The sequence below is a fragment of the Serinus canaria genome, chromosome 19, assembly GCF_022539315.1.
Source record: "Serinus canaria isolate serCan28SL12 chromosome 19, serCan2020, whole genome shotgun sequence".
Classification (NCBI taxonomy): Eukaryota; Metazoa; Chordata; class Aves; order Passeriformes; family Fringillidae; genus Serinus; species Serinus canaria.
In genome coordinates this window covers 10,698,401-10,724,813 of record NC_066332.1, presented here as the reverse complement: position 1 = coordinate 10,724,813, position 26,413 = coordinate 10,698,401, and the positions used below count along the sequence as shown (strand labels likewise).

Below are 26,413 nucleotides of genomic sequence, written 5' to 3'. Positions count from 1 at the left end.
CAAGTTCCAGGGTTTGGCACAGTGCTTTTGCAGCTCCAGGAACCCAATGTTTTCTCCAAAGTCACCCTGACAGACACTGAGCTCGTGCCAATCAACCCCAAAGCAGTGCTCAGCACAACTGCCAGGCTGCACCAGTACACTGTCAGCCACCAGCCAAAGCACATTCTCTGTGTGCAAGTCAGAGCAAATGGAACAAGGCAGCTACCTCAAGCTTCACCACTCCTTATGCTCAGGTTTTCCTGCTTTTACCTAATAAACTTTTCTTATTTTTCCCTAAGAAAATAAATAGAGCACACATACACAAGAGAAATTTTTAATCCCAGGGACTGAAGTATTCTCCTTTCACATGACGCTGGAAAATTGAACAGGCAGATCTGAGTTTGATTACTAAATGCACCCCTAAAAGAGTTTTTGGGCATGATCTGAATGAAGTGACCAATCTAATGACTGAGCAGGCTAGGATATAATTCCCTGAACTTTGACCCAAATAATTTACTTTCACTGCAGCAACCTGTTGCATCCCATCAAGGCACTACAGCATTTTGCAGAAGAACCAACAAAACCCAGGGCATCCAAACCAATATTATAAATAGAAGATACCAAATCTGGAGCCACTAACCCCTCTTGTTTGTTTTGTCTTACCTCTAGAAGCTGTACTGCTCCCTCATGTTCCCTTCTTGCCTCTGCCTGCGCCTAAGGAAAAATAAGGAAGGGAGTAAATCAGAGAGCAGCCAACCTGAGTTCACTTCTACTGTCATCCTGTCTTGGTAGTCCATTGTAGACTGGAGCACGGGTCTGGTGCCCCAGGAGCAGCTGAGGGAGCTGGGAAAGGGGCTCAGCCTGGAGAAAAGGAGGCTCAGGGGGGACCTTCTGGCTCTGCAAAACTCCCTCACAGGAGGGGACAGCTGAGGGGGGCAGCTGGGCTCTGCTCCCAAGGGAGCAAGGGACAGGACAAGGAGAAATAGCATCAAGCTGTGCCAGGGCAGGGTCAGGTTGAATACTGAGAAAATCTCTTCACAGTCCCTGGCACAGACCACCCAGCACACTGGTGAAGTCACCATCCCTGGGGCAGTTTAACAGCTGTGTAGATGTGGCTCTTGGGGACATGAGTCAGTAGTTGCCTTCCAGTGCTGGGGGAATGGATGGACTCGATCTTGGAGGGCTTTTCCAAACTTAATGATTCCATGATTTTATGATTTAAATCACTGTACAGTCTGGAAACATCTCTGGGCTCTGGACATACAGGAGTGAGAGGTCAGAACTGACATTCACAAGCAAAGACCTTCGCTTTGCTCAAGTACCAGAGTTCACCTGGACTCAGACACTCTTACCCTGTAAACTCACATCTACCTCCCCCATGCACATCTCCAAAGGAAACAGGGTGCAGGAGTCCATTCAGAGAGGAAAACATTCCCGTCACATACCACACACCTGCTGTAACCGCCGGACCTCCTCCTGCTTCTCCTGCAGGACTAGCAGTGCTTCCTTGTGCTCCACTTCCAGCTGCTGCCTCCGCTCTGCCACATTTCTCATGTGCTGGAGGAGAAGGCACACACATCTGAGGGGGGACACTACTGAAACCCTGCCCTGTCTTCTACCAAAGGCCACAAACCCAAACCAGGGCCTGTATTTCATGCCATCATTGCACAAAGAAATTCCCATCACAAGGCAGAGCAACACTGTCAGAGAAAACCCTCATATCAGTGATGTCCACAATATCTCCCACCCAAATCCCTGAAGCAGCCTTTCCAAAGCACTTCTGTTCCACTTTGGAAAGCCATGTTCCAGGATCCTGCAGGAGCAGAACTCTCAGCGAAAGCACAGAGTCAAAAGAATGGTCAGAAAAGGCAGACAGACAACCTGTGCCATTCAAAGAAAGCAGTAGGTATTTGGAAAGTCCTTCCAGCCATGCGGATCCTACAGACCTTCAGCACCTGCTCTAGATTCTCCAGCTTGGTTTGAAGTCCTTGATTTGTCTGAATTACTGAATCCCGCTCCTTAGTCACTAAAACAACCTGCAGTTTCAGGTCAGCATTCTCAGATTCAACCTGAAGAGAAAGGATTTTCAGTGAGCACAAGCAGCCATAGGTGTTCCTTGTAAAAACAACAAAGACCACTTTATTTCTGTCCTTTCTGCTGGCAATGATACCAAAATCAGGAACCTCCTCTGCCTCAGGTTTTCACTTAAATATATGAGCATTTGTATTAGGCCTCAATGCGTAACAATTTATTTGCACACTGCTTCTCTCTCTAGATTCATCTCCCCTCCCCTTCTGCAAGGAGGAAGAGACTGGGATAGGAACAGGCTACATAGTGAAGAGATAAAACAAGGTCTATAAGCATTTTTAATCCTACATTGTAGGATTAAACACAGAGAACAGGACAGAAAATTCAGTAGCCTGCTGAAATCATCTTTGACTCCTTCACTTACCACAAGGAATTTTTGGTTCCAGGGTGCACTAGGGCTTGACGACTACCAGCAATGCAAGCAAAGACAAACATTTCCACTTACAGCTGTTATTAAATATGTAGGAAGCCTTACTTATGGTGGCAAATTGACACATGGGACTGACAAATGAATTTCTAACTCTTGTGCATTAGATTTGTCCAGAGAAGAAGCTGAGAAGAGAAGCCCAGATCAGCACACGACCATTACTGAGCTGGAAACTTAAGAACAGCATGTTCTTCTAAGCACAGTTTTGCAGAAGGCAGTGCTGCCAACCTGACAAAGATACTGCTTTTACCTGTCCTGCCCACCCAGCCTTCTCATTCAGCTGCAAGTTCTCTTCAGCCAGTCGTGCATTTTCACTCTGCACCTCCTGCAGCTGGATCTCCTGTCCAGAAAGAGCAGAAATTACACCAAGGCCCTCTGACTAATTCCCCCAGATTAACCTGCAGAGCAGCTCCATTGTTTCTGTTTCCTGATGGTGCAGGATGCTGGTGGGATGCTGCTCAAAGTCTGGGAAGCAACAGTGTGCAGCACTTGCCAAAAGGAACCCAGGGCCAGCTGATGGGGCTGGACCTGGATGACCTGTAAGGTCTCTTCCAATCAAACCAGTCTTTGATCTCTTGAGCAAAGCAAAGCAGAAACAGAAGGGAGAAATCCAGATGTTCTGCTACAAGCTGCAAAACTTCCCTGGAATTAAACAGGATTTCAGCCAACAAAAAGCACAAGAAAAAGACAGTGGGATGGTGTTATTGCATTTCAATACCTATCTGGAGTGCCTGTGAAAATGGTTAAGTATTTCCCCAAATTAGCAAAGGCCATGGAATTTCATCCAGTGATTTGTGTAGCTGTATTCAGCTCAGAGGTACCTGAAAGACTAAATAAACAATCCCAGCCTTAAGGGCTGAAGCCCCAAATTTGTGACAGTGTTCAAATGAACAGAAACACTGGTGGTTCCTTATTAAGATGAACTGAAGAGAATCCAAGAGAGGCAAACAACAACTTGGCTCATTTTCTCTCATTATGCTTGTAAAGTAGGCAAAAAGAACACCTACTAGGTCTTTGCATCTTTTATGCTTTTTCCTCACTTCATGCTCAAGGTTTTCACATTTTTTGCGCTTTTTCTTGAGTTCAATTTCCTGCACAAAACAAGCAGAAGTAGATCAGGAAGGCCACACTCTTACAATGCATATGAAATTCAAGCCCAGCCTCTGAGACCCAGTGCTGCATTAGTTATTTTTATTTTCTTATGAAAATCTCTTTGTGACAAAGTCAAACTATGCAGAAACCAAGGGAGATTTTTCTGAAAGTAAGGAAAATCAAAAAAAAAACCCAACTATTCCTCTCTTCCCTGAGCCTTCTGTCTGGAAATAATTCTGCTCCCACATGCATGGACTGCTCCTATTTATACAGAACAGTAGAGAAGACAAGGTGTGGGGAACAAAACAACAGATTTTCTGTATAAAATTTTCATCTTTTAACACCAGCTGTGCTATTTTAGCTCCTATTCTAATTCCAGTGACACCTAACAGAGCACAAACATCCTCCTGATCTTGAAGCTACTCACTACCCTTCAGATCGACAGGAGCTGCTAAACCTCCCTGTGCACTGTCTTAATTGCTGGAATAATTCACAAGGGGCATATTCCTCAGCCACATCTGTCCCCAGTTCAAATAAGTCTAAACCAAACACAGCACAGAACCGACTGGCATGTTTCCCTCTCATCTGAGTGTGACATATTCTCCTGCCAGTCCAGCACCTGGAGCTGCCACCCAGCAACACTCTGCATGCAGATGGCCTATGTTTTTCTGCCAATTCCCCACACTTCCCACTTTTGCAGGGCAGCTGCACCTAAAAAGACTTCAGTCCCCAAAATCTCCACCTGAACTGCACATATGAAAACCCCAGCAAAAATAAGAAAGTCGCACACTCCTTCCCCAAAACCAGGTTCACAGCTCACCAGCTGCTGTATCTGTTTGCTGCTCTCTTGGTTTGTTACTGCATTTTTGGGAGGAAAATTTTCATGTCCTTCAGATGCAGGTCCCAGCGGTTGCACACCTGGTTCCACCTGAAAGCAGAAGAGATGCCAGAGAGCTCAGGGACATCCTGAGACTATAGAGCACACCAAGGAAAGAGGGACTTTCCTGGCCGTACCACCCAGGAGAGCAGCGCTCCACAGGGAACTCCTGATCTCTGAGCTGCACCACTTGACATGGAGAAAGCTGGACAGCTCACCAGGGATCTCTGTGCTGGGAATCTCCTGGAGTCCAGTGCCAACCAGCCCAGCTTGACTGAAGTATCTCTGAGGAACAATGGGCTCCTGGAAGCTCTCAGATCCAAGCTCCCATTTGTGCCTCACCTAATGACCCAATGACAGGCAGCAGCAGCCACACCTTTCATGGACCTCCCCAAAGCAACAGAGGGGAGAAAGGAGAACACAGCACAAAAAGGGCAGAAATAAGTGAAGGTGTCAGAATCTAAGGGCAGGGAAGAGCAGACAAACACTACCAACCAATGCAGCATCCCACCTCTGCTGGTAACTGGGAAGGGCTAAAATGGCAGCAGTGCCATGGCTTTTGTGCACCACCAAACCAGATGAAAGGAGACACTTTCTATACACATTTGTACACAAGTTTCTAACAAAATGCCTTTTCATTTGGGTAGCAGACAAACACACATTAATCCTCTGAATTTTTGCTTTTGGCTGATACTTGACATTGTCTCCCCAGAATAAGCCCTGACTGCAGGGTAAGAACTGAGACAGAAGAAAAAGGGTCTTAATAAGGTTTTAAACATTAACTGTGAAGCTATTTTTGATAAACAGATTTTAGGGACAGATCTTTAAGATCATCAAAGCAAACCTGTACCTGTGAGGAAGCAGCAGGACTTTATGAATCCATCTCAGCCTTAGCTTTAGCTGACCTCTCCTCAGACATGGGGTTCCTCATTTCACTCTGAACACCTTCAGTGCTGAGGGATCCATGGGATGAGGTCTGAGCTCCCTGTACAGCCAGTCATTAGGGCAGTGTCTAAGTACTAGGGATGTGATTTTTAACTTACTTTTGTCTTGAAAAACATAGGTTTTATCTACATCTATATTCATGGCTCTTATGCTGATAGCCTGAGAGCTCTAAGAGCTCACACTCAAGCCCAGGCTACCAAGGATTTCTCATTTTTTGCTTAAAAAAAAAACAAAAAACCAACTCTGTAATCACCTTCCATGTGACCCTTGCTCCCTATCATCCATGGAATAAGGTTCACTGCAGAGTCCAACAGTCTGTGCATCGACCAGCACATGGAAGTCTTGGGATCCTCCACCCAACCCATGGCACCTCAAGGGCCCCAGTGCTTGGAAGCTTTCAGGTCTGCTGTGAAACCCATATTTAACTGTGGAATAGCCCTGTGGAAATATTTCTGATACTTTTTTCCTTTTCAACCACCTTTCTCATACTAAATACCAAACTGGTATTTCAGAGAATCCCAGAATAACTGAGTTTTAAAAAGACCTCCAAGCCCATCCAGTCCAAGCTGTGCCAAATCCCCACCTTGTCCCCAGCCCAGAGCACTGAGTTACATGTCCAGCCTTCCTTTAACTTCTCTGAAGACAAGGACTCCAAACCTCCCCAGGCAGGCCTACCAAGGCCTGAGCACCCCTTCCAGGAAGAAATTCCTGCTGAAATTCCACCCTGAGGCTCCCCTGGCCCGGCCTGAGGCAGTTCCCTCTCCTCCTGTTCCTGTTCCCTGGGAGCACAGCCCGACCCTCCCCCCCCCCACCGCCCCACACCACCAGCTGTCCCCTCCTGTCAGGAGCTGTGCTGAGCCACAAGGGCCCCCCTGAGCCTCCTTTGCTCCAGGCTGAGCCCATTTCCAGCTCCCTCCTCTGCTGCTCCCGAGGCAGTATGCTCCATATTACAAGGTTCAGCCAAGGGACTGGCAACAGCCTCCTCCCTTCACTAGTGCTGTCAGATTTAGTCTTGCTGACTTATTTGTCAGACAGAAAATCTTCTGGCAGTGAGGACAGACTGTCCCGAGTCAGAGAAACAAAGCACATGCATGAGAAAAGCCATCTTGTCTGACAAAACCTGCAGGATCAGGTGGAAATCAAGGTATGGATGGGTCATTTAAGGAAGGTAAGGGCAGGGCAGAGGAAAAAATCATCTGTGCATCCCTCTTCTTCACAGCCAAATTTGGGGGGGGGGCAGGAAATGGAGGCTGAAATATCAAACTATGAAGAACAAGGCTGAGAACCTCTCTGAAACTGAACTGTATAAAAGAACTGTGGAAGCTAAGAAAATAAAGAGCAATAAACCACGATGATTATGTAGTATTCACCCCACGGTTTAAAACCCCCTTTGGCATGAACTGAATCCCTCAGTTCAGCAGGAACTGAATCAGTCCGTGCAGCAAGTCACTTCTCCAACACTGCCTTAACACAAAACACCTGGAAGATGGCAAATGCCATGCTTAAAGAATTTTTCAGAGTTTTAAGCATATTCCAGTAGACATCTGTAGAAAGACAGACCAGTACATTTGACACCATTTCTGGGCAAACTGATAGAAACTGCATAAAACACAAATACTTTTAACAATCCAAACAAACTTATATTGTGGTGGGGGAAACATATTCACAATATGTAAAGAGGTTTTTTTTTTTTAAGATGTCAGCAAGTAAGTGGGTGAGGGAGACCCAATAGGAACCTGCTTGGGCGCTCAGAAGACATTCGCTGCAGTCCTTTAACAGGTGTCTGCTGATACCAAGCCATCATGGGGTGAGGGGAGGGTTTTCTCTTGGCCAAATATTCCATAAAAATAAGAGGGCAGAATAAGAGGGAGCAGGAACTGTGCTCTGCAAGCACTGATGCAGCAGAGACAGTGATGAGGGCCCCATGACACTGAATGATTACAGAGACTAATGACGGTTTAATAAAGAGTGCTTAGACAAAAAAGTAAAGAGATCTTGTGGGAAAGGGAGAGAAAACTTCATTATGCTGTCATCTAAATCAATGCCACAGCATCCGGGATGCTGCTGCACGCTGCTTCCCCAACACAAAACTGACAGAGAAAACACACAAAGGAGGGAGACAAAGATGATGAACACTGAATAATGGAAGAAACTGGAAAAAACAACCACAACAACAAGAAACCAAAACAAATAAACAAACAATACCCCTCCCCAAAAAAAACCCCAAAAACAAAAAAAAAAAACACCAAACAAAAAAAAAAAAAAAAAAAAAAAAAAAAAAAAAAAAAAAAAAAAAAAAAAAAACCGGGTGAATGAGAGGGTTTTATAAACCCAGGAGTGACTTGGAGGAGACGGACAAGGAATGAATATTCAATGCATCTGCTGGAAGAGCCGGGGGGCAATAAATGAAAGCAGCTGGGGGGAAGGTGGGGAGAAGATGCATAGCCCAATCTCCCACCGGGGCATGTGGGATTGTATTACACTGAAAACACGGGTGGAAACCGGCAGAGCCCCTGGGAGCCACATCCTCCGGAGCTCGGGCTCGGACACCCCTGACCCGAAGCCCCGGGGGCTGCGGGGCACAGCAGCACCCGCGGCCCGGCCCCGCGGAGGGCCCGGCCCGAAACGGCCGCGCTCCCCGGCGGGGCCTCGGAGCCGCCCGGCGCAGCCCGGCCTTACCTGGCGGCGGCGCAGCCCCGTCCGAGGCCCCAAGGCACCCTCGGCCCAGCGAAGCCCTACAGCCGCCCGGCCCGGTCTTACCTGGCGGCTGCGCGGCCGCGGCGGGGGCGGCGCCCTGAGGCGGCCCCGGATCTGCCGGGCTGAACCACTGCGGGCGGAGGGGCCGTCGGGGCCCTGCGGCTCCGAGTGCGGCGGCACTGGGGGAGGCCCTTTGCTGTGGTGACACCTCCGGAGCTGCCTCCGGCTGGGGGGAGTCCGATGCTGGACCGAGTCCAGAGGAGGCCCCGGCGCTGCTCCAAGGGCTGGAGCCCCTCTGCTGTGGAGCCAGGCTGGGAGAGCTGGGGTGCTCACCTGGAGAAGGCTCGAGGGAGAGCTCAGAGGCACTTCCAGGGCCTAAAGGGGCTCCAGGAGAGCTAGAGAGGGACTGGGGACAAAGGATGGAGAGACAGGACACAGAGAATGGCTTCCCATCGTCAGAGGGCAGAGATGAATGGGATATTGGAAAGGAATTCCCCCCTGGCAGGATTGGGAGGCCCTGGCACATGTTGCCCAGAGAAGCTGTGGCTGCTGCATCCCAGAAAGCGTCCAAGGCCTGGTTGGACAGGGCTTGGAGCAACCTGGGATAGTGGAAGGTGTCCCTTCCCACAGCAGGGAGTGGAATGAGATGCACTTTTAAGATCCCTCCAATCCAAACCGTTACATGATTCTACAAATAAGAAACATTACCTGCTTTCCTAGGCTGAAAAACACAGCACGGGAGCCCTGCGCTAGGGAAAACAAGCAGGACTGAGCTCCTGGCCCAGCTCAGCATCCCTGTGCTGGTGTGGGCTGCCAGCAGGATCTACATCCCTCCTCACCTTGAGACCTGATGCTGGAATGTTTCTCTTTGGAAACCAGCACTGCACCTATTTGCAGTGGATGTGAGCCACAGCCCTAACCTTCTCCAAATGAAGTTCCCTAAGAACAGCAATTAACAGCTATTAAAATAAATAGCCAAACTTTCCGATCGCTGACCCACTTGTCTCACCTCCCTGTAAGCTCTCCCTCCCAGCGCTGGGTCTCCCAAGGCCTCCTTTGGTTGAGGTGCACCTTTGAGGCAGGAACTGATTGGTTGTGGACATGCAGCAGCACTGGGCATGGCACTGCCTGAGCTCATTTTGGAGGACCGCAGACACTCCTTGAAATTCTTGAGCGCAATCTGCCTCTGGAGCCGCAGCACCTCTCGCTGGGATTCCCGCAGCAGGCGGTCAAACTCAGTGACGTTCAGGCAGCGAGGGCCATCCTGTGGGAAACCAACCATGGCACCATGGCACTGACAAGCTCCAAAAGGCGGGACATCTCACATTTAACATGCAAACTCCAAAAGAGGAGAGGCTGGGAAAACCCAGGTAGTGTGGCACACGTGCATGGCTGATTCCTGGGTCTCCAAAGCCTCAAAACTTGCTTTACATTCTTTATGCAAAAACATTATTCCTTGTGAAGATGAAACCCCGCCTGTAATGCTCCTGCAGCTCTCCCAGCATGATGTGCAGGGTTTTTTCAAGCATGGGCCATCTCATCACATGCCAGTAGGGAGCGTGGCAGGATAATGTCATTTCACAGCCCAGCCAAACCAGAGCTCTCGCTGCTTTCTTTACTCCTCAGTGAGGGTGCTGGCAAGCACTGGGCCTTGATAGATTGCAGGAAAGAAGAACAGGGATTTGGTCAGTTCTTTCTCAGGATAATATTTGGCTTCCTAACATTCTTGATTTCTCTCCTCTCAAGACAGTATGTGTGATGGACACCTATCTATAGCATAAGGGGTCACTCCCATCCACACATGACCCAAACACAGCAGCTTTTCAAGGAAACCAGCACAATCTGACTCTTACAAAACTGGGGAGAATATGTCACCAGCTTGTTTGATTCTTCAAAGGTTTCCAGATTTCAGGAAGCTGAAGAAACACATACCTGCATGCCCATACGTACAAAATGAGGTTATGAAAACCTGTCTTTAAAAATCTGCTGCTGGAAGAGACATTGTTCATTCCCCTGGAAAGCTCCTAAGCCAGAGAATTCAAGACATAGCTGGTATCCAGAACAAATTTAATCTGCTTCCCTGTTTGCTTCTTCTTTGCCCTAAAACAGTGTATGCTTTATAAATACAATTTGTGGAGAGAACCATGGTTACTCTCATGCTGCAAGGGGGAAACTGAGGCAGCATTAATGGGAACTGATTATAGATTCAAGAAGTGAGCAGCTGGGCCTCCTCTCTGCCAGCTCCATGTTCAGGCTATCAGGGTAGTAGTTCTTTAAACAAAATTGGCTGGGTCTATGTATAAAATCTCCCTTCCCCCACCACAAAAAGGCAACTATTCCCAACAGACAGACTCTAAAGCCTGGGGGAATAAGGGAGTAGAAAAAAGCTCAGTCCTCCCCTCAGTTTCTATTATACCAATCCCCTGCAGCTGTTCCCCCCAGTCTTCCACTTCCAAGAATCCATGCTGCAAGAAATTGCAGCCTGGATTTAGCTAGAGCCGGGGTTTGTTTGGAAGCAGATCACTGGAGTATGATCTTAGGAAATTATTTTATTCCATCCTAAGAGTCCTGGCTTTGCAAAACGAGGCCAATACATTTGCAGCCCAGGGTGCAGATTGTGAGTTCTGCTACTGCCAGGGAACTGAGTATATCCGTTTCATTGCTACTGAAAAATTTCTACTGATTTAAATAGCCAAGATTAAAATTGATTTGGTTACAAACTCTTGAGTGTGCACATCATATCTCTGCATAAAACACCCTTCATTGGCATAATGCATTTTGCATGCTGCAGACAGATTAGGGGAATTTGGAATTTTAAGTAGCTGTAAATTAAAATTTAATGAGCAGTTTGCTTGGAAGAGAAATGGGAAAAACAAGATCAGACAGAATGATCTATATTGCTCTCTTTTCTGTGGATTCCCTGCTCAGGCATCAATGTCCCGGTTGCTGGTGCAATAGACAGGGCCACCAGGGACAGGGTATTCACTCAGGGCAGCCTAGGAAGGCAGTGACTGAATTTGTCAGCCCTGGGAGTTGCACCCATGTGCTTTTCCTTGGCCAGGAATGAATCTTGCTCACCCACTTCTGTCACATTCCTTTGCAATCTGTCATACCTGTCCCTAGCAGGTTCAGGTTGCCCAGCACACTCTGCTAGGAAAATCAGAGTGCTTTGGAGAGGGTCTGTTCCCCTTTCTGTGGAGGCCTGAGGTGAGAAATCAAATGAATGGGAAGAAAACTTCTTGCTGACACTGTAGAGCACAGAAAGACCTGGATATGTTTGTCCTTTGGTTTAATGCCAGGAAAGATCAATAGGGCAGCTCTGTACAAACACCAAATACACCACATTCTAATCCTAACTAGATCCACATTAGGGAAAGGCTGAGAATCCACCTTCAAATCTGTAGTTAAACTAAACATATGGGGAGGTCAGGGACAAAAATAAAGCTATTTTCAATGAGGAAGTGTTTGTCACCTAAATACTACTTAAGTAGGACAGGTAGATGTGCAAGTGTTCAGCTCAGCTGGGGGCAGGGAGGTAAGGTGTCACTTGACCACATTTGCATTAGCAAAACAGGGGGAAACCAGCATAGGCCCAAGTGTTACTGAGATCCTTTGGAGATTTGAACTGACCTAAACTGCAAGCATCCAGTTTGGAATCAAAGATGCAACTTAGATGTCCAGAACAGGTTGCTTTAGTCACCTTGAGGGGGGAACCATCTCACCCAGCCCCAGCTGTCTGCAGAGGCTCTTTTCAGAACCACCACAGAGAAGAGCTTTGCAGGAACAACACATCTGACCAGTCCTAGATCTCGGGATGAGCTGAATTACCACTTTATCCCACCATTCATATTGGCATGGCCTGTGCTGGTACTGAGGGGAATGCAGATCACCAGCCCAGGAGCAGACACCAGCACTGTGGATGGTTTCATGAACACCCAGCCCTGCCTGGTGATTTGTAGCCTTCATAATAAACATGTCAGGAGGCACTGAGTTATCCCCAGTCTCATGGGGGCTGTGACTCCTCAGAAAGCTGCAGCACGAAGCTTGGGATCTAGACTGGTTTTTGGGAATGTGCTTCTCAAAGAAACGCTTTGAAAGAAAGCCTGCTTCTACAGCTTGTTTGCAGCTCAGCCCTTTGAAAAGTCACCCTGTGTCTTTGGCTTCTCGGGAGTTTCCAGGGAAGGAGTTTTAGTCACTGCTGGAAATGGCAGCTCAGATCCATGAACTGATTGAGGGACAAACACGGTGTCCCCCAATGCACTCTTCTGGAGAGATATGGACAGTCTCTGCCACACACTCCCCCAGCTGTCCCCACTCGGCTCACACATCAAATCCCCTCCCCTGTTTTCAGCTTCCACTTGAGACTAATTCCCCCCCACCACTTCCCAGAGCCTGGTTTCCATCACCGCTGTTGCGCTTGTCCCCAGCCCCAGAGTTATGTCCCACAAAGTGTCTCACCTTCCCTGCCAGGAGTTTAGCCTGCAGTTCCCGGCATTCCTGCTGCAGAGCTTCAATCTGTTTGTCTTTTGCCAGGAGAGCACTGGCTTGCTCTGTCAGGTCCTTTGCACGCTGGCGGGCAAATGCTTTTTTGCACAGTTCCAGGCTGGAGCCCTTCAGAGGCATCGGAGCAGTTACCTACACCAGAGAGCAGTGAGGTGTGTTCATGTGTGATAACCACTACCTCATCACCCCTTCGTGTTCAACAACCACCACCCCATCACCCTTTGGTGTTCCTTAACCACCACCCCATCAACCAGCCCAGGGAGCACCATTAAAAAATGCAGCCTGGTCCATAGGACAGACAAACAGACAGAGGAAGAGGAGCAGGACAGACCTATGGAAAAGTAGAAAAGGAAAGGCTGGATGGAAAAGTGGCTTAAAGAATAGGTGGAAAAGACAAGGTACTCAATAGGTACACCCAGCACAGGCTGCAGGCAGGGCAGAAGTGGGTAGGGGAAGGAGAAAACCAGGATGAGGTAAAAAAGACAAGAGAAGACAGCAGAGAGGGGTGTCAGCACCATAGACTTGGATGAAAGGGCAGCTCAATCCCTCTGTTCATCCCAGCCCTATGGGCAGTGAGGATACGTCCAGTCCCTGGGTTTATCCAACCCTTCCTTTCTCTGCCCAGCTATTTTCATCTGCACAAAGCCTGACAATCTGGGAAGGGGATCCTCTGGTGCCAGATCAGGCATGCAGAATCCTCTGCGCAAAGTTTTCTTCCCCTGGTCTTCCCAAGCATCTCATGCATGTGCAGAAGCTTTGTGTCCATGGTTTTACAGGACCTGGGTGCCAAGCAGAGGAGGGACCTGGTGCCAAATTAACCCCAGCTCCTCAGGGCCCCTTCTCTGGTTATACCTCCAGCCCACTCTCCAAAAGGCGCAGTCACCCCAGCACTTGCTGCTGTCAGGACATGTGGGCCAGCACAGGAGCCCAGGAGTCAGTTCTCCAGGACTTGCACAGGCCCTAAACTGTCCCCACCCCAGACTTTCACTGGGAAAAAAATAAAACAGTATTTGTATCGGTGTTGGAGGATCTGCATAGTATGTCAAATGGTTTCTCTCAACATAATATCTCACAAGTCCATCTGTTGCCCTGCAAGTATCAAAACCCTGTGACAGATGAGCAACACAGTGCCTGGGGACAAAAAGGGCAGCAGTGCCAGGAAATCCCCCTACCTTTTTTCCATCACAGCTTTCACTTCCTCCTTTCTACCCTAAATAGCTTGAATTCCCCATCACAATCCCTGCATTCCTTCAGGAAAGTGTGGCCAAGATCCCATACATTACAGCCACCTCCCACTGCTGCTGCACCATGTCACACACTCCAGGGTTCACAACAAGCTGATGTTGGGTTGGAAAAGGCAGAAGCCCTGTGGCTTGCACAGCATTTCCAGTGAGGTGTAGATGGGACAAAGCTGCCTCTCACCCCTTCCTGTTTTGCTTCACCACACTCCTTTTCTTATTCAAATCCTTCCTGTTTCTTTTTGTTGAAGTCAGATGAATTATTTTCATTACTTGCCCAAGGAAAGCTGAGTTAATTACTTTAAACTATGATCTTACAATAAGAAACCAAGCAGGAAGAAATTCCTCAAACCAGCCCCCAAGAGGAGTAGAGAAGCCGGCAATAGCTGGGGTTGGTAATTCTTGCTCTGCTATGACGTGCCAAACATATTTGCTGTAGGTTTAAGAAAAAGGGAAAGGAAAGGCCTTTCTAGCTCAATGGAAGCAGAAAACCAAAGGTCCTAGTGGTGAAATGCTCTCCCAGCCCAGCTCCTCAGCCATGGCAGGTCCCGGCACCCACCACTTTGAGGTTTGCCTCCTGGAGCTTCCGGGCCCTCTCCTCCAGACGCTTGGCGATCACTGCCAGCTCTGCGTTCTTCCTCTTCAGGTGCTTCACCTTCTCCTCTGTCTGGGGGAAGCAGCTCCTGCGCTGGAGAGCAGAAGGAAAAGTTGGAGGTGAAGCCTTTGCTCAGGAGCCAACATCTTGGCCACTATCTGACCTACAGAGGGTACAGAGGCCTTTCCCTGGCCAGGGCTTGGCTTGTTCTCCTGGAAACAGTCCCTGAAAATTGTGTTCTCCTGGTATTTTTGTTAATGTAACCTCTCGGTCTCCATAAGATGCCCTTCACCCCACCCCAGACCATCCCACATGGTCCCTCTCCATCCACATCCCTGTTGCAGGCTCTGCTAGGACTCAGCATGTCTCCAGCATCAGGGTATCCTGGCCACCCACCCTTTGGGCTTTCTCTTCCAGAGTCTTCCCAGTTTATATCCCCAGGATTAAAGGACTCAACACATCCCTGAGGATTTGTACTGCACTACCACAGCAAGCTTATCTGTGTCCTTTCTGTCTTGACACCAAAGCATGAGCAGGAGAAGGCGACAAAGGACTTTATGATATTTGCAAAGCAAATTTCCCTTTTCTTCCTATTGATTCTCTTTACTCTTAATCCCCTTTTATTTGTTATCTGTCTGTTCCAATAAGCTGCCTCTTGCCAATGGCTCCTTCTCCCAAGGTCGAACCCAGATGTGTTATGCTGTCTTTTCACATCAGCAGAAATGTCAGGTTGACTGATCCTCACGATTATTTCCCTCCCTGCCCCTCTGAGAGTGCACCATGAGTGCCTGGGCAGGAAGGCTAAGGCTGATTTTTGAGAGTCAAATTTGACACACAGGCTTCTGCTTCACTAAAATCCAGATGATTGATAAGGGGTAACTCCTCGGGGTGCAGGTCATGATGAATTTATGCTTTTAGTGTAAGAAAATTTTCTAAAATATGCATTTTGAATGGGGTGATAGGAATCTGAAATGCTGAGCAATCAAATTTGCCCAGCATGGCTGGGCTGCACCCACACAGTGCAGGACTAGTAAGGGGTGATGCTCTCCAGGGAGGATGCAGGGAGTATCCCCTCTTTCCTGAGAGTCCTGGCAATCCCACCTGGGGAGTTAGGGATGAGGGAGGGGACAGAAGGCAGATGGCCCAGACTGTGGCAGCCTGGCTTGGCTTTGGGGTGCAGCTGGGGAGCATCTTGGTGCTGGGCTCTCATGGGAGCAGGGGGCAGTGCTGCACTGTCACCCACAGCCAAGGCTGAGTGAATCACTGTTTCTACTTTTCCAGTTAAAGAAGAAACAAGAGCAACTTCCCCTCCCCTGCAGCACTGCAGGGAAGGGTCCAGCTTCAGCTAATGGCTGCAGGATGAAGGCATGCAGGGGACTCATAGCACCAGACCTCCTTTGTCCTCTGGCCCTGTCCAGATTATCCTGTGAGCTCAAGAAGCATTTGGACAACAGTCCTGCACATGATGTGATTCTTGGGGATGGTCTGTGCAGGGCCAGGAGCTGGACTCGATGATTCTTGTGGGCGCCTTCCCACTCAGCATGTTCTGTGATTCTGTGATCTCTTAGAGTTGGCAGCAGACAGCAGCTGTCTGTGTCCAGGACTCCCTCCCCACACAGCATCCCATGGCAGCAACTCCTGCTCACCAGCAAGCTGTTCTCCTCGGCCAGGCTAGAGCAGCGGTGCCGCAGGTCCTCCAGTGCACTCAGGAGCTTTGTGTTCTGGCTCACCAGGAAGCTGTAGTCAGCCCCACTCTGCAAAACAGTATGGAGAGGCAAGGCAGGGCTTCACCTGCCTGAGGCACGTCCTGCAGGACAACAGGGCTTCACCTGCCTGGGGCAGGGACTGCAGGTCCTGCAGGACCACAGGGATTCACCAGGGGCAGTGGCAGAGGGGCCGGAGCCTCACACCAGCCCCAGCCCTGTGGTGAGCCTGTCCTGGCTGTGCCAGTGGCTGGCAGGGTCAGGGTGCTGGTGGCAAAGGGTGGAATGTGAGGGCTGATTTTAAGAGGAGGCAAGGCACTGCATGTCCACTGGGGGACAACTGGCCTTTGAGGGTGACAGCTGCAATCTCCATAGCTTTAAGAATTCTTTCAACTTCCACCCAAGAAGAAAGCCCAGACCCTTCTGTTGTCCTGAGCCATGGAACCATCCAAACTGGCTCAGGTGAAACACAGGCAGAGCCAGCAAGACTCAGGCAGGCAGAATACAATACAATACAGGCACCCCAGGCATGTGTGCTTCTCCCCATGGCTAAAGGACACAGTGGCCTCCAGTACCACATGGCTTTGGAGGCAACCAGACTTCCTCTTCCCCACACCAGCACTTGTGTTTGGCCTAGGAGCCAGACCTCAGATCATCCTCTCTGTGTCAGCTTTGGCTCCAAAAGAAGGTGACATGCAAGATTCTTTGCAAACGCCACTTTCATTTTGCCACCTCAAAAGCAACAGCAGCAGCAGCAGCACCTCTGCCATGACCTGTATATAGAATTTTGTGGTTGCTGCTTCCTGCCCAGAGCAGCTCACCATAGGCTCGCTACTGGAGCCAGCTCCCAGCAAAGATTTCTGGGTGTTAGCAAAGCTCGGAACTGAGCTGCTGCTTCACAGCTGCCATATGGCAGTGCCTTAGGAAGGTCCAGCAGGTTTTCCCAGCAGCCGGGCAGGTCTAGAGAGACCCTCTTCAAGAGCCCAACAAGTCTCTGCTGAATGGCCACAACCTTCTCAGTGTGCACAGCTCTGCCCTGCAGTTTTCCAGCCAAAGCTACTGGGGAAACATCTCTCACTCCCAAAAGAATGCTGCCCAAGCTTTCTGGGTAGCAAGAGGTCAGACAGGAGTTCAGCTCTAGGAGGTCTGAGACTGGCTAAAACTCATTACACTTTGGAACAATGCTGGTTTCTCCATTGTGTCCATTGTAGAGGTAGGGCAGGAGACCAGTGCCACAAAGTCCCTTCCCACTGAATTCCCCAGTGTGGTGCCATGTTCATGGCTCTCCCAACCTCTCACACTTGTGTGGAAATGCCTTGACAAAATAGGGAGGGAAAATACAGCTGAAGGGAGGTTGAAAACAGCAGCTAAAAAAAAAAACCCAAAAAACCAACAAAACAACACCAAAAAAACCCCACCACCCAGAAGATGACACCCAGCCCTTCCCATCAGCCTCATGTGGTGTCCCCAGTCCCATCAACCCCTTGAGACACCAGGATATGATGTGCCACAAGCTGACAGACTTCTGACAAAGTGGTTTGTAGACACCCACCCTCCCCACAGATATCCCAGGGTTTGTGAAATGCCCCATAGAAGGAGACTACTGCTACCACACTTTGGAAAGCAAGAATACATCTTCCTCTATTTTTCTTCCCTCCTAGGCACTCCAGGCCACTGTTCCGGGGGTCATCACACTGCAGCACCTGAGTGCCCTTTCCCGCCCTGTAACAACTTTGGGCCACTTCCAGGGATGGTTAGGCCCAGGAACAAAGGAAATCCCTGAACCCAGCATCGCAGGAATGCCAGGAAGTTCCCCTGAGAGCTGTGTGCAACAGCTCTGTGCCCAGTACCAGCTCCTGCGGCATTAGTCCTATCCCTGTAGCTTTACGGGTACAATGAGGTGTCCCAGAGACCATTTCCCCCATCACCAGCTCCAGGAACAACAAAGCACTTTCTTGGCCTGGGAATCCACATAGGGAATACTGCAGGTGACAAAGAGGGCACAGGTTCATGGAGAGAGGAGTCCTACCAGCATCTCCTGTCCTGTGCATGGCAGCGCCTCAGGCTGATCCCCTGCTGCCACCCTCAGAGCCAAGCAGGCAGCCCTGCAATGAAGTCAAAGTGCATTATTTCCATCTCCTTGCCACTGCCAAGAGCTCTCAAAATTCTTGCCTATGGTTGCCCTGAGACAGGGCGAGAACCATGAGCCAGCAGCCTCTGTGCTGGGATGGGAGCAGGAGAGCTTTTGAGGAGGAGTTGATGTGCTCCTGCTTCACCCAGCAGCCAGCCAGAACTTCTGACGTCAGTAGCATGGAGTTTCAGTAGGGGACAATCAGCACCTTCAGCACAGCATGGGGATATTTTGGGGACCTACACTGAAATTTCTGCATTTGAAACCCCATTTCTGTAGCCATAAACTATTTCATTAGGGCAAGATGCAAAGGCTCATAACCCCTCACCCCCAACATGCCAGACTGTCCCCAGCTCAGCCCAGGTTTCTTGTCATGACTCCAGAGCCCATGACATGGCAAAGGCTGGCATGTCCCTTCCCATTCTGTGGATGTGGTAGCCTCCCCAGGTAAAGTGCCATGGAGCAGGGGAGTGTGGCTGTGTGCTCCAGGCTGGGGCCAGGCACGGGGCCAAGTGTCCCCTGTGTCAGCACGTCCCTCTGGGGCTGCAGCTCCTTGGGGCTTTGCCCAGAGAGGCACAAGGGACAGCAGCAGCGAGAAGACGTGGAGGCAGGAGATCCTTGCTGTGCCAGGACGTCTGTCCCACACAGGGACCTCATTGCCACAAAAGCTTTGCCAAACCTTGTTGTCTCTGAGCCAGTGCTGGCTGCGTCAGCTGAGCCCTCCTCCAAGACCACAGAGAGCCTGGAACTGAAGGGCTGTCTAGACGTCATCCCACGCTCATTAAACATTCATTTCCTATAATGAAATGGCTTTTAATTTGTCAACCGCTCTGCAGTTCCTTAAGGATCCCGCACTGCACGGCGCAGCCTCGCTGCTGCCTGCACTCAGGGCTCCCATGGTGCTTTTCATGGGAACCTGGAAGAAATCATTAGGTAGGAGAGACACAGAGGCTCCCCCCGAAGTGACTCATCCAGATGAAGACATACAGAAGTGTCAGAAGGAGCTGGAATCCAAATGCGTTCCTTGGTCAAGGAGGTTTTCTGTGAGCCGAGGCAGAGCTGACACTATGGGGCAGCAGAGAGGGTCTCTTGGCAGCCACATTCCCCAGATCAGAAGCATCCTTGGCCACTAAAAAATTAACCTAAAAATTAACACAAGTGACATGGTCTTTTGCCACAAGGAAAGTTTCTAAACTGAGAGGAAGGCAGGAGCAGAACAGCAGGGATGCTGAGGGAGGAGAGCAGCAGGCACTTGGCTTTGAAGCCTGTTTCATCTGTCATCTCTTTTGGCTTGTAGAGCCCAAAGTTTCTCCAGTGCATTGAAAACAGCAAAGAAAGAAAAGCCTCAGCATGGCAGCTGCCATAAAACTGATGCTTTTTCACCTGAAAGCTTCAAATGCACCGGAGAGCTGCAGCAGCTTTTGCAGGGAGAGGCGCCCAGCCAGGCTGTTAAATGGGTCATGCAGGCAAAATCCCTCTGGAGCACCCAGCATTCAGCACAGTCCTTAAAGTCCTGCAGAAAACTTGAAGGAGGCCATCAGGGGACAGTAAATCAGCCAGGCACTGCCTGCAGCCGTGCTCTGCAATGCGGCTGGGGCTATGCCGGCACCGCAGCATGGCCTGGCACCCACTGGCCCAGGGCTCCCCCAGCCAGCCCCGCGGAACAGCCAAAGTCTAAACCTTGCTTTGAAATCCCTGCTGAAAGCCCAACGGGGAGGAGGAATTTACCAGGTGACCCCATGAACAGGAGGTCTCAGGTAGCCTTTGGAAACAGGCAGGCACACAGCTGATTTGAAAACATACCTAATTTGAGGGTGTAGAAACCACACACAATTTAAAGGTGTATAAAAAACTGACAATCTGAAGATGTCCTGGTTTCTCCATCTGCAGCTGATCCAGGGTCCAGTTCCTGGGTTTGCTTTGCAGGAGCAATCTCTGAATACAACCCTCCTCTGCAGACAACTTGCAGAGTGACCCAGGTGAAGCTATCCCAGCTCTCCTGCTGTCTTGGATATATTATATCGACAACCTGTACTTCATTTGAAGTCATTGTCCCCAAGCCTCCATGCCAAAGCCCTTTAGCTGTTCATTCCACCTGACTTTAGTAATTATTTCCCTTAACTTCTCAATCCTCTTCACTTGGAAATGTAGCCTGTCATTTCAAATCTATTTTCTTCTCTTCCAGACAGTTTCAAGGGAATCAGGCACCTCACAGGACAAAATTATCTTCCACAGGCTGCTCTTTTGCAGTGCCCTCACTGCATGTCAAAAGCAAGACAAAAATAGCCTCACCTCCTGTTGGGTCAATGAGCAGAGGCAGCCCCAGTGCTGCCGGCACAGCGAGCAGCCAGCACATCCCCACCCAGGGAACAGGAACAGTGCTGCCAAAGGTATGGGAGAAGAGACATGCCTGAGATGAAGCTTGATTATCCTGCCACTCCTCTGACAGGCAGTGTGTCCCACTGTGCTTGTCCTGCTTCCTTCCTGCATTTTGCACTGTTCCTGGTTTCAGAGACAAACATCTCTGTTGTGCCTTTGCCTTTAGGGCACTTCCCCAAAGCCCTCTGTGCTGCCAACTCCCCTTTCCATCAGTCAGCATTTTCTCCTGCTGCCCATCCCTCTTCCAGCCTACTACTTGCCCTTATTTATGTGATTTCCTCATTTATCTGATTTTTATCACCTCATGTAACAAATTCATGGAAGAAAAAATCCATCCAAAGCTATTAACTTCAAAAATCCCGCCTCCAACATGAGGAGCGCTGGAGCCATGAATTGGAAGATATTGAGGGAATATTCAGGGGAGCAGTCACTATACATTTGCTGTTTCTCTGCATTTCCCCAGGCATCCTCTCCTGCACACCCTCTGACCACTGCCAGCTCTTCATACACTCCTGACTGGGTGTTTAAAATGAGATGCAGCTGAAATTGGAGTCTTGTAAAACCAGGTTCTCTCTATCTTAAAACACTCTGTGGAAGCACTGTTATGAATCCCAGGAACACAAACTGAGCTATTCCAGGAGGAGAATAATCAGCTCAATAGCCCTGATGGACCTGGCTCACTGTCCTTTGATGAGCTCAGCTTCTCCAGCCTCCCAGCCAGGGAGAAATTAATGTTCCTGCAAAACTGAGACAGGGAGGAATGTGAGTGGAAAATAAACTCCCAAGGCAGAGGATCAGCTCTCCAAAATCCAAGGCTGCAGCGGGGTCAGGGTGCAATGCGACACAATTCCTCACATTTGACAGCAAATCCAAAAGATGTGAGGATTTGCAAGGAGATGAGAGAAAATACCTCACTGAAATACCTCACGGCTGCTGGGAAGGTGGTTCTGAAATGCTCCTGAGGTGCTGCACATGTAATTCTTCCTCCTTCACCATCAGACAGAAAATAGGGCAGGGAATTGTGAGGATTGGAGGGTTTGGAGAAGCCATGGACGACTCTGGCAAGGGACAGGTGCTGCTCAGGGTGCAGGTTCTCATCTGGTTGGACAATGCTGGTGTCACCAGTTCTTTTGTTTGGCCAGTTTGCTCCTGGCCCTGCTCTCCAGTGGGCTATGGAGACGTGTCCCTGCTTCCAGATGGCCACGACCCACCTGAAGCAGAGGCATGACAAGGTCTGTGTGGCCCTGGACAGGCTTTCCCCAGCTGTGACCCAGCTCTCTCCATGTTAAGCAGAGTGTTTCACAATCCCAGGTTGTGTGCAGCCACACACTGCAGCTGATCTATCAGATAACCTGCAGCAGCACAAGGTTGTGCAACACTCCTCAAGTACAGGAACATCACCCCCCTACTCTTGGGCCACTGTGTGACCCCTGACCACGCCGGTGTCCCCTGCCTGGTCTTTGCCCCATAGACACCTTGTAAGAAAGATATCTGCATTTTGTAAGGTGAAAAAAAGGTACAAAGCCTGTTCTTCCAACTACCCTTTGAACACTGGTGTACAAGTATCTCCCTGGTCTCTTACCTGCTTCCAGAAAGATTTGGCCAAGCTCCACTCTTGGTAAAGCAGGACTGTGCTCATCCCCACTGCACTCAGGGGATGTTGCTGTTTCACTGCCCACCTGGGGAATGCGTAGAAGACAGGCTGTACACCACAAAACCTAGTTAGGCTATAACATTCTGAAGCCAAGGCAGTCAAGCTGTCTTTTTCCCCCACTGCAGAATTTTCTGGATGCTGCTGAACAAATAATTGAATCTGCAGAGAAATAGCTCATGCAACACTATTTCCACCATATTTAAAAAAATGCAAAATGTAGAAGATGTGGGAAGCAATGTGTGAAAAACTTCAGTGCAAACACAGAAAGACTTTGCAACCTCTGCTGCTGTGTACTCATGATGCACATTGCAAATTATTTAAGCTAAAACATGGGTACTGGCTTACTACAGGACATTTATGGAGCTTTTTGTTACTTAGCTGGAAGCAGAGGTCAGTCTGCAGCTCCCAGCATGGCAGGCTCAGGCCCAGACCACCCTGAGGTCTTTGTGGAGCATCTGGACTCTTTCTGGATGCCATGGGTCAGATAATTATATTTTGTGAACATGCAAAATACCCCAAAAAGCCCTGGTGAAGAATGATAAATTTTTTTTATTTCCAGGTTTGGTATTTGATGGCTGGAGTAGGGATGATTGTTCTCTGATATCTCATCTTTCCTGTAACAGAAACTCTAATCCAGAGAAACACTCCCAAGAGAGGCATGAGACTTCTGCCTTCACCCTGGGAAGCCACTGAGCTGCAGCTCAGTAAATCCTTGGCCCATACAGAAGAACCACAGCCCTCTAAGAGGATCATGGCTTGCAAAGTCAACACCAGCTCTCCTCACCACAGAGCCTCAGCAGCAACATCCTGATCACAGGTGTGCTTTGATCAAGTGGGAATACTTGATTCCTCAACATATTCAGCTCTGAAGAGGTATATTTTCTCTTCCACCTCACAGAGTACATCAGGGAGCTGAGGGGCAGATTTGGTATGTCAAGTCAATTTTTTCCCAGAAATCTGCACTGCAGTTTCTCACCTACTTCTCCCTATTTTCCAAATCACTGGCAGCTTCCTAGGGGCCAGGAACATATTTTATTTTGGGTCACATTGGCTAAAATCCTGCTCTAGTTGCCCAGGCTTTGTCATGATTAGATAGGAAGGAATTGCTCCCTGTGAGAGTGGGCAGGCCCTGGCACAGGGTGCCCAGAGCAGCTGTGGCTGCCCCTGGATCCCCAGCAGTGCCCAAAGCCAGGCTGGAGGGGGCTAGGAGCATCCTGGGACAGTGGGGTGGGACTGGATAAGCTTTAAGGGTCAACCCAAACCACTTTGGGATTTTGTGATTCGAGGTTGGGATCAGTGTTCTTGCTCATCTTGGTCATGGTCTGGCAACGGCCAACAGCAAGACGGTGTGACAGCCCTGTCCCAAATCCAGTTTATCTCCACCAGCCCAGAGGAGCCAAGGACACAGTGAGGAGGCACTGCGTGGTGTCTGTCACCCTCCACATCCCACACAAGTGACCTGGCCAAACCATTTGGACATATCTTTACACAGAAGACATGAGCTTAATCCAAAAAAGAGCTAAAATGAGCATTGCTTTCCCCTTCCTAGTCTCACTTAGCCTTGTTTTCCATTCATTCCTACAAATAGAGAGGCACTGGCTCTTCCTGGCAGGCAGCTGCCTGAGATGGCCATGCATCCATACTGCTGCAGCAAACAGCACTAAGGCATTTGCATGAGACTGTGCACTGCCAAGACAAAGAAAATTAATTTACTCAGATTTTGAGCATGATGGAATACAACCTTTTAATTTGGATTGCAAGAAATGGCAAGAACTGGCTCCATTGCCCTTGGTCTGCCTGTCCTACTGCCATCTTTCATCCTGCTGACCTACCCTTCCCAATCAAGGGTGCAGCTCTACACACCCTCAGACACTAAATGAAGCTTTCCATCTTTGCCAATGGAATATTTGAAGCTCTTGAAAGACCACAAATTCCTGCAAAAGGCACTGAGCTTATAATTAAATGCAGCTTGGCCTGAGCACTTGATGTGGAGGATATTTACCAGCATTTTATAATTCTTCCTGTGTCTCTGCTTTGTTTTATCAAGCCCCACTGGGACCAATATGTTGTTTTGGGTTGTTTTTTTTTTGCAGCTATTTAAATTCCTACTCACTGGAGGGCTCCTTGACTTAAGCATTTTCAGTTGGGTTTACAGATTTATTGAATATTCTCAGGTCCACATGACTTCAAGGGAAGCTGAGGCTAGGATTTTAAGAAATTCAAATCCAGAGCAACCTTTTGTGATTGAGAAGAAGTCACAAGAACTAGCTTAGAGCACCCTAACTGTGTCCCTTGCCTTTATCGTTCTGGGATGGGACCAGGGAATGGTCAGCTGCTGAGCTCATCCCTTCCATGAGTGATCTGGGGAGCTTGGGGAGATGAGTAATCCTGGAAGGGAAGGATGCAGGGAATATGCAGAAAGTGAACAACTTTGATCATCTTCCCTTGTCCAGTGTAAGGCACAGGGAGGGAGCCTTCCCTTCAGCAACCTACTCCCAAACCACCCTGAATTTTCCAGGGCCAAAGCAGATCCCACTGGAGCAGCATCCCCTGGGAGATGCAGGCAACTGAGCTCTTGTGGGAAGTGTTCTAAAATCCATCTGGAAGCATTCTGGGAACTTTCCAGTTTCCAGACAGACTGTCTCTGTGCCACTTTAACCCCATTCTTCCTACACAGACAACATTTTTCTCCTCTGATATTCATTATTTGGATTGGGATCCTACCCCTGCAGTGCTTGGAGATTCTCACAGCAAGGTAATTTCTTATGTTTCATGTCCACACAGAAATTTTGGGAAGCAGGACCAGAGCAATTCCAAAGGCCCAGGAGGAAGGATACACTTATGACAACCCCCCAGACAGCATTATCCAGTGGGGCCGTGGTAAGACACACTGCTCTTCCGAGGAGCTGGGAAAGCCTGCAGTGCCTTGCAGGATGTAGGGGCATGTGACAAATGGATGGAGAAATGTGAGCACAAACCTCAACAAGGAAAATTCCCACCAGGCTATGGAGAACATCTCTCTGGTGAGATCCCAGCCTCTGGAGATATTCAACACTTGCCTGGTCAGAACATAATCAGCCTCTTCCATCTCTGGGGCCTTCTGGGGACAGAGGCTGGATGGGAGGCTCCAGGTGTGTCCCCTCGTCCCACCTCCCTAACTCCATGGTTCCTCTGCCAGCTCTCAGATGGGAAAAGGGCAACAGCTCTCTGTACTCTACTCTTAGGAGAGATGCAGGCAAGGACGCCAAGATTAAGTTGACCTACAGAGAGTCTTAATGCCTCTCCAAGCCTGCCCCTGAGGGAATGTCTGAGCAGTGGTGCCAGAAGCTGGGACACACAGCAAGAGCTTCATCAAAAAAATCAACATCTTTAATCAACTCTGTCATCAATGAGCCCTCAGGAGGCTCTTCCCCACACCAGGAGAGTACTCCCTGGAGGCAGCTGTCCTGTTCACATAGTGCAGCTCTGACATCCCAAGGACAAATGTCCTAAAGGAAGCTCAGCTCTGGCAGCGCAACACACAGGGTGTGTACAAGCCTGGCCAGGAGCAACCAAGCTTTGGAAGGGAGCTGTGCAAGCCTGAGTTGGCCCCAGCTCTAATACAACACCTTGTCCTCAGGTTGGAGGGTGTTGCTTCACAGCCCAGCAGCACCAGCAATGGGGACAGCAGTGCTGAGCTCCCTCCTGGGGCTGAACTGGAAGCCTTTCACATCCCTAAAGACACTTGGCTCCAGGAGAAACTGCTTGATTCTTTTTTTCTAGGAAAACAAAAGGTAATCTTTCTGGATATCAACATCAGTGTTAAGGATGGTACTGCCATGGTACCATCAGCACCACCCCAATGACATCACAGTGCCGCTGTGGCACTGCCATGATGCAGCAGAGTAACACCAGTCCCACAGCACCATCAGTCTGGCACCAGAGCACATCAAAGCACCACCAGCACCACCACTCCCACCACAGTACATGGTGCTCTGATGGTACTACTATGGTGCTGCCAGAATGCCATGGGAAGGCTTCCATCCAGCTAGGAGCTTCCAGGATGGCAGGAGAACACTCAGTGCAGCCCAAGGACCAAGGCAAACTGGATGGCAGGTGCTCAGCA

The 26,413-nt window shown here is 49.3% G+C and overlaps 1 protein-coding gene across 9 annotated transcripts in view; it reads right to left on the bottom strand.

Moving 5' to 3' along the window:
* TSPOAP1 (TSPO associated protein 1) overlaps nt 1-26,413 on the bottom strand; it is a 67,157-nt gene that overhangs the window by 38,999 nt on the left and 1,745 nt on the right. For 7 of the 9 annotated variants that reach the window (XR_007779137.1, XM_018919264.3, XM_018919269.3 and 4 more), the window contains exons 2-11: nt 16,088-16,195; nt 14,406-14,534; nt 12,564-12,740; nt 9,115-9,369; nt 4,407-4,514; nt 3,502-3,585; nt 2,745-2,834; nt 1,926-2,048; nt 1,432-1,536; nt 643-693 (exon numbers count right to left, since the gene is read on the bottom strand). Coding sequence is in view for 8 of the 9 variants with exons in the window: in XM_018919264.3 (XP_018774809.3) it covers nt 643-693; nt 1,432-1,536; nt 1,926-2,048; nt 2,745-2,834; nt 3,502-3,585; nt 4,407-4,514; nt 9,115-9,369; nt 12,564-12,740; nt 14,406-14,534; nt 16,088-16,195 (1,230 nt within the window). In the remaining variant the exon portion in view is untranslated. Of the gene's footprint in view, nt 1-642; nt 694-1,431; nt 1,537-1,925; nt 2,049-2,744; nt 2,835-3,501; nt 3,586-4,406; nt 4,515-8,087; nt 8,261-9,114; nt 9,370-12,563; nt 12,741-14,405; nt 14,535-16,087; nt 16,196-26,413 lie in introns of those variants that run through there. The other 2 variants (XM_018919270.3, XM_050981802.1) reach the window with 2 other exon arrangements.